The sequence below is a fragment of the Lagopus leucura genome, unplaced genomic scaffold (assembly GCF_019238085.1).
Source record: "Lagopus leucura isolate 7727_CA_CO unplaced genomic scaffold, USGS_WTPT01 Super-Scaffold_702, whole genome shotgun sequence".
NCBI lineage: Eukaryota > Metazoa > Chordata > Aves > Galliformes > Phasianidae > Lagopus > Lagopus leucura.
In genome coordinates this window covers 11636599-11648814 of record NW_024962254.1, presented here as the reverse complement: position 1 = coordinate 11648814, position 12216 = coordinate 11636599, and the positions used below count along the sequence as shown (strand labels likewise).

Genomic DNA, 12216 nt, shown 5'->3' with positions numbered 1-12216 from the left:
CCACATAATCTACAGAAAAAAGCTTGGGCTAAAAAAATATCAATAACACAACAGAGTACATACTAAACATATACAGTATGTATCAGGCAATAAGACTCCAAGAGAATTATAATAAATTCATTCTCATCTCCCCTGGATCTCTTTCTTTGTCCTTGCTAGCTCAGATTAGTTAAATGTGTATTTGCTCACTTAGAAAACATTATTTCTCTTTTTAAATGAGTGAATACACTTTTAAGTAATTAAAAGAATAACTACCAAACTCTCAGAAAGAAGGGGAGCTCTCAGTTTATGAAATCCAGCTGATTCTTCTTACTAGCAATCCTGGAAACTCCAAATTGATAAAACATATGCACGTGTTCTTAAGGAGATACTGCAATTAAACTTACACAGAGAAAAAGCAGTGTGACCCTTAAGCAAGGATATTTGAAGTTCGTTAAGTGAATTTCAGTTACTTTTCACAGAATGTTTTTGCAAGACATGTTATAGAAAGACTTACTCTCTTTTACTTGACTTCAAAGTACTAAGCTTGATAATATAAATTTTGTTAACTGGTCAAAAGAATTGGATGATTTAATTGGTAGCATATTAAATCAAGATGTATCTGCTGAGTTTTGACTTACTTTCTTTTGTTGAAACATACACAGGGAAGTACCACATCCTTTTGTTTTCCTGATAAGTTTTATTTTGCTGAAGCAAATATCAGCTTTTTTTTTTTTTTTAACCAGCCTCAATATGAAGCTCTACAAGATGGTTCTACACTAAACTCTAACATTTATATATACTCTAACATTTATAACAGTTACTGTAGTTTATATTTATGTTAAACATCTCACAAGACACAAATCCAGATATTAAGATGAATGTGTTATAAACTACAAGTCACAGAATCACAGAATTGTAGGGGTTGGAAGGGACCTCCAGAGATCATCGAGTCCAACCCCCCTGCCAAAGCAGGTTCCCTACAGCAGGTCACACAGGTGGGCATCCAGGCAGGTCTTGAACATCTCCAGAGAAGGAGACTCCACCACCTCCCTGGGCAGCCTGTTCCAGTGCTCCATCACCCTGGGTACACCCTCTGAGTATATATAAAATATCAATATAATATATAATACATAAACCTATTTTTAGAATAATATGTTTAAAGATGCTTTTAGACAAGCCAAAATAGTACTGATAAATAATAAGGTAATTCTGAAGAAAAAAAAAAAAAAAAGCATTTTTTAGTTCCATCACAAATGAAAATATGATCTGTTCTCCTAAAGAATTCTGCATACTCTGTGATTCTTCCAGATCTCAGAGAAGATGAACAGTTCTCTCCATGGGAGCTGTACTCATCTCTAGGCAAAGCAAATAAGTTTATACATAACAAATTTGATTTTCATGGGAGTCATAGAAAGGACAAAAACAGGCCCAAGATGTGGCAGGGCAGAAACGTGCGCACACTGGTTGAGTGCATGGAGTGAGACCTTGACACAGATGAAAAAGGGAATGTGATTAGCCATCTGAATTTAAGGACAAAAAGTACCTTTTGGAGTGAGGGAGGCCACTGTGCATAGTCACTTAAATTGAATTTACCACTGACGAGTGCAAAAACATCACAGATACCTTTAAGCATTTACTTAAAGCATGTAAATCACCAAGATTGCTACCTTTTCCTTCCTACATATCCAACAGACAGATCTTAAGTGGGCTACGCTGTTCTTCAGAACTCCTGCCTATTGTGTGAATACTTCGTACAGACGGGTCTATGTTGTAGAATTTAGATTGAAGCTTTTTATTTTCTGAAAACCTAATTTTACACCTCAAGGAATAGTCAGCTCCTCTCACTGTATTACAATATGTGAGGTGCTATCAACAGGCCGTCTTACAATCAGTTACCTACTCTACAATAAAATCCATCATGCCTTAAACATGACGGTTCTATGACCACAAAGAGAGCCCTGGAAGTGAACAGACCCAGATGCATGTAGATCTTTTGCAATCTATTTTGGAAAGGTACAAAGCAGACAGATATAGTTACAATACTAAGCAATCCGAAAATCTGATCATATTTGTATCAAAGACGATAATCAGAATCAGAATATTTTTACAATACCTAACCTTTGAACGCTTACCTTCATAATCTCAATGTATTCTTTAAATACATATATTCTTAAAAACCCTTGTATATTGTACAGATACAGTTCAAATACACATCTAAATATTTTGAATATGAGAGAAATTGGGGAAAAATTACCATAAAAAAGGATATATACCACAGAAATATGAGAGGATGGAAATAAAAGCAATCAAAATATAAAAGCAATCAGAAATTGTTTGGTCATGGATGGGTGAGACGGTTATTCAAAACCACAAATCTTTGTAGGAACTGTCTATTTTAAGTAAGAGAAAATAATCATCAAACTATTTAGAGAAAAATTGATAGAGCACCTAAAAACTATGCACAGTACACAGAAACTATTACCAAATCCTTTTGTTCCTCCTTAGTGGAAAATTCATATATTGTATGCTTTTCTTGCGTTGTTATCTTAAGAGAATGTAAATTGTATATAGTAGTAAAGGTGGGGTTGTCGAGATTAAAATGTCAATATTTGTTTGCCCTGTTATTAAAATTAATCGAGTACCTCAGCCTTTTCATCTATTTCATGCTTCAAGGGTTTCTCTGGATATATGCTGTTATATTATTGACTACTGCATTATAGTACAAGAAAAAAATATTTAGAGAAATTAAAAGAGAGAATGAAAACTATAGATAACAATAAAGATAATGAGTAAACCCACATGGCTTCGCATGGAATGACTAGAAGGTCATGTTAGATTTGAAAATGGAAGAAAAAAGGAAGAAAAAAAGTAAAAATAAAAATCAAGAAATGCCAAGATTTTAACATTTCCTCCTCTGGAAGCGTGATAAAAACATAATTCCAGGACCACAAAATCAATTTCTGTTTTCTACTGACCTAGAACATGAAGAAAATCTTGCCTTTGGTAATTCACAGCAACAAGAAGAGTTGGTACTTCACAAACACAATATATAATAAAAACAGACATATATCTAAGCGTTGTACTTATTTCATAAAGAATCTACTATAAACATTATACAACAAAGTCAAACTTCACATGTGGAATTATAATTTGAAAAAGAGGAATAAAATAAAGCCTACAATGTATTTTGAAATTCTCTGTCACTCAACTGGAAACAAAAATCTAGGATAAATAATTCCTGAACTAAGCATGATAATTGTTCTAGGAATAAAAAACAGAAAAGATTTGCCAAGATCTATTTATTTATTTTTTTCCTCCCCACAACTATGGAGCAGATAAAAGGATTTTTATTTCTGAAAAGAGAGGTAACCAACTTTTCTCAGTAAATCTATAGGAAATATCAAGGCAGATACACTACTGCCATCTACCGGTTTTAAAAGGCTTTGGTCTTAGCACAGAAACTACATTTCATTTCTTTGAGTGAAAAAACATATCCCTTTACAGAGCTGTTCAAAGAAATATTTCTGTTTTTATAAGACTTTACGGTTTAAACCAAAAAAGGAAGTGGTAACGTAGTCATCTTGGTAAACATGGGCAAAGTAGTAACTCAGGGCACTGTGGCCTTGCTTTCTTGACCGCAGTCTGTCAAAGCAGGGAACAGATTTCAGTCTGGTACGCCTCCTGACAGAGCTAACACTTCCACATTGTTCCTTGTAATCCGACTGCAGTTACCCACAGCACTGTATAAGTAACCTAAGACTGAGCTGCTAACAAAGCTCTCCCAATTTTCAGACTTGGTGTGCTGCTTGTTTCTCTGCACAGTCCCTGGAGGTTGTTTGGATGAGGGCCATTTAACAGCATTAGGAACACCACAGGTATGTGATCAGTCTTCTGTTCTCTTTAGGTCACCTCAGTATTGTTAATTCACTCAGAAATGATTTCAATTAAGACTGGATGATTTTTAGAGCTACGTTTTTTTTAAATCAAAATACAAAGTGAAAGAGAGTAAGGCACTGACATCACCAACATATTGTTTTAAATAAAGAGGACCATATACTTTAGACATTCATGAGATACTTCTGTAAAGAAAGAGACTCAATACAGGAGGAAAAGAAAATCAGAATTACTCTACAGATGAGCTACACAAGTCCACTACTGACCTAGCCAGTTTTGCAGCTGCACCTTCTCCAAAAGAACAGCTGGGGGATTTTGCTTTGTAGAGGTCCCCATATTACCTGGAGAACCATATCACCTGGAGAACACCATGCTAAAAGGAAGGCCAGAAGGATGTAGGCTCATTATACACTCTGAAAAATGTAAGAAATCTAGAAAAATGCAGCTTGTTCTTAGAACAGAACAGCATTCTCACATACAGAGCACCAGTACAGCTTCAGTGCTAAGTCTATGGGAATTGCTAAGTTTTCATGTGGTAGTTCTGCACTGATTCAATGCGAAGGCAGAGGGTTATGTTTTCCACTGTGAGTTCCATTCTGTTCTGTGGCAAAGAATGTCTTTCATGCAGCACGATAGGTATGTGCAAAATGGTTCCCATATTTCAAAAATTCTTTTTGGTACTCAAATTGCTCAATTACAGGGTAATAATAAATACAATTTGCCCTTACTCATCTATTTCTGCTAAAGCCTATTAGTCATATATTTCTGATGCAAGATGCATTTAATAAATGTCAGTAATAATGTGCTCTGCACAGTTAACACAAGAGAAAAGTTTAAAATTATTTCTAAAAAATAGCTTTATGTTCATCCTGACATCAATTTCAATAATGCAATAAGTTCAGAAAAATTTCAATTGCATCCTTTTCAGTAATCCTGCCCATATTACTATGACTAAAATTATGGGGAAGTGGTAGATAGATATAGAATTAGGTACTAATGTTCACAATGCCTTTAAGGATCTAGAGTTTGAAAAGGAAAATCTATTGAAGAAAGGATGAGAAGCTACAGCTATTACTTAATTACAATTGAACTTCAGTAAATAATTGCAAACCACAGCCCCACTAATCTCTACATAGTAAAATAGTGTGATGTGGTATTAGCTGATTTGGGTAGTACAAGCAGTGCAGACCAGGTGTATAAGCTCAAGTATGCTTCAGCAGTCTCACAGTTGCAGGTGTCCTTGTACACCTGGAACATCTTGTCTCTGTTGCTGTCACTGGCAAGGTAAAAGCCAGAACTGGAACTGTGCTATTAGACTGCAAACAAGATCTGCAAGAAACTGAGAAGAAGAGGTATGGAATCCAGCTCTGACTTGCTGAAAATGGAAATGGTTAAAGGTTTTCTTCACAAAAGTTGAATATAAGAACCAAAGGATAAGATGCTGTTTTACTGAAGTCAATGGGATTATTGCAATTACATTTAATGAGGCAAGATACACTTCATGTTTTCTGACCTTGGTTCACATTTGCTTGCCTTGATTGCTTCTACACTGTTTTCCACTAGTAGTCTTCTATTCATTTTAACTCTGCAAGTATACTCCACAAAATAAAAAAGAGCAGTAACAAAAGGTAATAGAGTTTTTCCACAAAAATATCCAATTTTCAAGCACAGGCAAAATAGCAATTGTAAGTATTTTAAATAAGCACTTCATTTAGCAGTGGTGCTAAGGTACAGTGAGCTACTTGTATTAAGTTTATGTGGCAAGGTTGAAGCAGCAGCGCAGAGGCTGCAGGGGTGGCTCTGTGAGCAGCACCCAGTGCTGCCCCATGTCAGAGCAGAGCAGCTCCAGCTGCTCCCACAGGGACCACTGGGCAGAGCTGAGCTGTGAGCGACGCTGGGTGCATCTCTGGGAGAGTGGATTGGAGCCAGGGAATCAGTGCTGTGCAACTGCAGCTGGGAGAGAGGGGAGAGAGATGGGGCAGAAGCAGCTGTGCAGCCCCCAGGGTCAGCGCAGGAGGAGGGCAGGAGGCAATTAATAAAATTCCTTTTACATTTCTTAGCTTATATTAAGAAAATATCAATGCCTGTAAGACAAACATATGCTTTAAGATGACTGAATTTTCACTTTCTCTTCATAAACCCTTCAATTTTAAATTAAATACTTTCATATGAAATGAAATTAATATAACTGTACTTGGATTTTTACAACTCTCAGTGGAGAAATAGAGTAACAACTATGTTTCAATTTGTGTCTGATTAATATCATCTAGTTCTTCAAACAGTCCAGCATCCCATTTCTGCATAACAAACACCCTGCTAGTTACAGAAGTCCTCTGAAATGGCCATTAAAATGCTCATTATGCTATTCTTACAAATACTGTTCACATACCACAGAGCTTCCTCTAAAGAAATACATACTTCCAATGATTCACGCCTATATTTTAGGTGCTTATCTAGAATGGCACAAACTATTTCCTGTACCTGCTTATCTTTCTCCAGGAGCACACAAAACCTCACACAAATTAAGATGAGGTGGCTAATATTAGTTATGTGATTATTTATGCGTTATGAATTGAACATGCACTTTTTTTTTTTTTTTTAGAAAAACAGAACAAATAATAACAATTGAAGATCTGGCTTTGGATCAGGGTTATCATAATTTTCTGTCAAAGAATCTAAACATTAAAAAAAAAAAACAAACAGATCACATGAGATTATTCCAACATCATTCAATTTCATTTCTTCTCTCTGGGGTGATTATTGGCAATAATTCACGAAAATTTGCAGGTATGCTGCAAGTCCTGCACTGAATAAGACAGCTCTTAATCGCTTTTCCAGCGTGTAAACTATGTACAGAGGGGCCTGAATACTTCAGGGTGGAAATATGACAAACACTGTTTAGTTGAAGACATTTCATTATTATTTTATTAAAATTACAATAAAGGTTGAAATAAGTTCATAAGCATTCATAATACAGACAGTCCTGAAAATAATAGAACACCATGGAATCAAGAGACTTCTCTTTAGAAGGGTGACTAGAAAAAGATCCAACAGTATGACAGTAACTTACAGGTAAAGACATTTGTTAAGTGTGAGGAAAGCAGAGTTACAGCTGTACACACAATCTCTACCTGGCATAAAACAAACAGAATGAGTTATGATGACTTGTAGCTGAACTGTCAGCTGAGCTGCTTTCTACTTTGACTGCACTGTTTTGCAGAGGGAACATAACAAGAGACATGAGATTATTCAGTCATGTCCAAGCTAAGAGAAGTTGTGTTAAAGGCATGTTGTAATAACAGGTGAGGCAGAACCATAGTAAACTCTAGAAATCCAATTGTTCTATCTACACAAAGCAACTGAAAATGAAACCCAGAAAAATACTGTATGTTGGAAAGATCACATGCATACTTAAATCAAATACTTTCTTAACATAATGATCACTGTTAGCAGTATGCATACACCATTAACACTGAATTGTACTACAGAACATCATAAGACAGTTTCTAACAATTCTGTTAGTAATGATTAATGTTAAAATCATACAGTTAGCACTATTCAACTCTTAAATTAGAATTGAAGATCCCTGCTGGGGAAGAAAAAAAAAAAACAAGCTGTGAATATGTTCAGTATTTGCATGCTCACTGAAAACAGTCTGTTTTCACTGCTGCATTTTAGCCTTACCCAAACACTACTACCAGCGCAGTAGAAGGTTACAGAAGACAATTCTGCATAACTGCAAAATGCTGCACTGTGCTGCAGCAAATTTCTACTACAGCAGAAAAATGGAATGCTACAGCAACACAAACTATCATTCCTATACACGAAGTTGTGGATGCCCCATCCCTGCAGGCATTCAAGGCCAGGCTGGATGTGGCTCTGGGCAGCCTGGTCTGGTGGTTGGCAACCCTGCACATAGCAGGGGGATTTAAACTAGATGATCATTGTGGTCCTTTTCCACCCAGGCCATTCTATGATTCTATGAAAAATAAATACTATTCATGGAAAGTCTATAAGAAATATACATTTCTGTTATCTAAGTGTTCTGCCTTAAGTAGTGGAATAAATTGATAAAACAAAATGAGATTTATTTTAAAATAATTACATTAGTTTAACTTCACAGCTAGTAAAATAGATGACAGTATCGATCTATTCTTAATATTAATCTTGAAAGATTTCGAAACAATAAAAGGTTTCAGAATAGACTTAAGATCAATGGATTATGAATGGTTTCAGTGATTTAAAATAATCACTCAGATGAGGAAAGTAAAAATTTCTGTGAGTTGTTTTAAAGAAAGTGACATCATATTATGCATGTTTTAAGAAAACTTCTTCCTCTAATCCTGAACTTGGTGGACTAGACAGTACAGCTCTGCATAAGAAATAAGTTGTCAATAAAAATATAGACTGAGAAAGAATAATGTCTAGTAGATGAGATGGGATAGTAGATAAGCATTTAGAAGAGAATATACCACATGTTTAGCATAGATTCTGTGAACCACTGGACCAAGTTATCAGATTTAGTCTTTCCACTGCTAGTGACATCGTGACTGAGGTGGTTGCAATTTCTTTCTTTCTTCCATATTCATTCAACTCTTTTCTGCTTTGAATTGCTACAGCATATATGCTGGCCCTGGAACGTGTTCAAAGGAGGGCAACAAAGCTGGTGAGGGGTCTGGAACACAGGCCATATGAGGAGAGGCTGAAGGAGCTGGGAATGTTCAGCCTGGAGAAGAGGAGGCTCAGGGGAGACCTTATTGCTCTCTATAACTTCCTGAAGGAGGTTGTAGTGAGCTGGGGGTCGGCCTCTTCTCTTGTGTCATTAGTGATAGGACCAGGGGGAATGGTTTCAAGCTACGGCAGGGGAAATTCAGGCTGGACATGAGAAGTATTACTTTTCAGAAAGGGTGGTCAGGCACTGGAATGGACTGCCCAGAGAGGTGGTGGAGTCACCGACCCTGGGGGTGTTCAAGGAAAGACTGGATGTTGTGTTGAGGGACATGGTTTACTAGGAGCTATTGGGAATAGGTGAACGGTTGGACTGGGTGATCTTTTAGGTCTTTTCCAACCTTAGTGATTCTATGATTCTATGACAATTAAAAAAAACAAAAACAAACAAACAAAAAAACCAACAAAACAAACTCAACATATGGAAGGCATTCCTGTTATCTGACATTACAAACTACGGAATCATCTGTGGATCTAAAACTACCTAACTGAACAGAAATGGAATGGGGGTTCCAATTTACTTAATTCGTATTAATTTCCCTGTAACTATTCCCTATAAAAGAGCATGCTAGAGGCTTTTCAGAAAATTAATAGGATTCTTGATATACAGACTAGGTCACTTCACAGCTCAAACATTAGTTTCACAATCCAATCAATTTTTATGTTACCTGACACAATTAATTCACCAGTCAAATAAATGGTTCTAATCACTAAAGATCTGTACCTGCTTAACTGCACTAACATAGTAATAGTGCACTCTCAGCCACACTTTCTTCAACAGAAAAGCAATGACATCATAAATTATGGAACAAAAATTGAATAGTGCAATTTAGAGAAAATACTAGAGCTCAAATTACTGAAAGAAACAAGAGGTGGATGAACTTACTTTCAGCTGCCTAATTTTCACTCAGGCTGAGGTAAAGACACTTCTCAGCTGAACTCCTCCAAGCCTAAAGGCTAAATAACTTAATGTTATAGACAGGCAGATACAAAGTAGGACCTCCAGGAGATCAATATTCTACTGCATCAGGGTATGCTAGCAATGGGAATCAGTTGCATGAATCCTGGCTACTGTCATTTTGGGTCTGACTTCCCATTGCTGCTACAAAAAAAATGTATTCCCTTGGGTCCTGTGTTGTATCTGGGAACTCTTACTAGATGTCTTAAACATAGATCACCTCATATTTTCCATTCCTAAACCAAGAAGTTATGATGAAAACAAAAGAGGCACTCAATATTTTCATGGTCCACAAAAGTTGGTAAGACTAGTTGTCTAAGAGTATTTGTTTGCTGTTTCATTAATACCAGCCAGCAAAATGGATAACCTGGCTCATTCACCCAAGCTGGAGATCTAGATACAACTCTAAAATATAGGTGAAAAATTTTTGATCATCATTGCCTATCATTCAGGCATTAAGATAATTAGATTCTCAAAATTTACACTACTATTCATATCTGGACTAAACTGAAATTAAATGATAGCTGACAACTCATTAATATCATATAGAGATCTCTTTATCTTACTGCTACAGCAGGGATATTTGAGTGACTTTTTGAAACTAAGACCTACAAAGTCCTCAGAACTTACTTTTCACTATGCTCCCCCCCCTCCCCTTCAAACTTTCATATTTCTAATCAGAAAGATAGACTTCTGGCTACTGGCAGAATTCTTTGGAAGTGCTCTCTGTCAGAAAAATCAGATTGTTACCCATATTCTTTCTGCTGAATGACTGCACTGGAATTTGCTGACTAAAACTAAAACTTTAACGTGTGCTAAACAGCAGTTGTTGCAAAAAACTATCTCACTGACATGAACTAGATAAACAACCTATGTAAGACCAGTGAAATTATTTATGTAAGTGAACACTGAACTGAATTAAATCGTTGTAAATCATTGTAAACTCAAGAATTTGTTGTTTATTTAATCCTAAATCATTTGCTTTGAAAATAAGCATCTGAAACAGCTCAGACTATTTATTTCAGTAATAACGCTAAAACGACCTTCGCTAAGCTGTAAACAAGGATACTTGATAAGGTGCTGGGCTACACATATCCATACACAGATTCTACATGTAAAGTAGAGATAAATAGCTGGAAAATATGTATCATACTCAGAAGTCAGCAAACATATCCTAAAAAGAGAAACCTAGAAGTTTATTGAAATACTCCTAATTCACGTGTACTCAACTGGTCAAATGTATAATGCATGTAAAAGTCCAAGATCAAATCAAAATTCACTTGATTTCTTTTTGACAGAGGACACATTTAAACTCATTATTTCCTTTCAGCTACTATGTTGTCTATGACGTATGCTCCACAAACCTCATGAATGGTTATACTTTTCTCTCTGAAGATTTAGGTCAACGCACTCGGAATAGACTGAAGCTTAATAAACCCCAGGTTAAGGCAAGAACTGGCTGGTATGACAAAGATATATAAATGAAATGTCTCTTTACTAATAAAGATGATCCCACAGATATAAAACTGCAGGAAGTGCACTAACTTAATCTATTGAATCAGAACTCAAATATTGAATAAATATTGAATATTCTGTTCAGAGGCTCAGTATATCCCAGAGATCCATCATGGGAATGCACAGCACAGTTTAAGCATAAACGAAGGATAGTGAAACATGCTGGTATGGAGCAATCTCATTGATTAGCAAATGCCTGTATGATATGTTTCTTCTGTTTTTTAAGCACTTTATAATAAATAGTATATTTTTTATAAATATATAAAAAGCATAAAATCCACTTCATAAAGCATTTCTGCCTTGCCCACTGCTTGAAGTTAAAATGAAAGGCTTTTTCCATCATGACAGAAGAGTTTCTAAGGAGTCTGCTTTCATGTATTCATATGTAGGCTCATAACGTTTATATAGTAATACAGATTTACAATAAATAAGCAAACAATTTCATTTGAAAGAAATATTTAAGAATGTCTTGCTATTGACCCTTCCATACAATTCTAATCTATATGCAAGATACCTATAGAGTTTATTTTAGAAGCTTCTTTTATGTTATAAAATTGTAGTGGTTACTATGAAAAAACATTCTACAAATAGGAATCAACAGTCTAAAAATCCTGCCATTTAGCCTGTCAATCTTATGGAAATTCTAATTTATGGAAAGCTGATTGGAGTCTACAGCTTGTATTAGTGACAGAAAATATTTGGAAGTAAATGAAAAATATATTTTTACCTGGGAACTGATCATGCGTTGTGATGAACGAGCAATATTAGCAGGCAGACCAAAAAAGTCAGGTTTATCATCTTCTGGAAGGCTTTCAATAATATGACGATAATCCTGCATTTAAAGAAAACATATAATGCACATAACTGAGAGAAATTTTTGTTTTGTTCACAAAAATAACTGTGAAAAGAATTTAATTAAGTGCACTGTATGGTACTGATTAAAATGTACACAGTATGTATATAGTACAGGTATCTTAGTAGTTTCAATTATAATTTTTTTCTTTTATTTAGTAACATTACATATTTTTTAACAATGTTTCCACTCTAAAAGAACAAAGAGCAATTAAAAGCAAGATTAATAACAATATAAAACAGAAAAAAGATTTCAGCATTTGGAATGTGTATAGTAGACAGCAAAC

General features: G+C 35.5%; 1 protein-coding gene across 1 annotated transcript in view; it reads right to left on the bottom strand.

The window, feature by feature from the left end:
• The window catches only part of DYNC2H1 (dynein cytoplasmic 2 heavy chain 1), a 138895-nt gene that overhangs the window by 35652 nt on the left and 91027 nt on the right, over positions 1–12216 (bottom strand). Inside the window, exon 82 of the mRNA XM_042862562.1 lies at positions 11805–11909. Within this exon, the coding sequence (XP_042718496.1) occupies positions 11805–11909 (105 nt within the window). The remainder of the gene's footprint in view (positions 1–11804; positions 11910–12216) is intronic.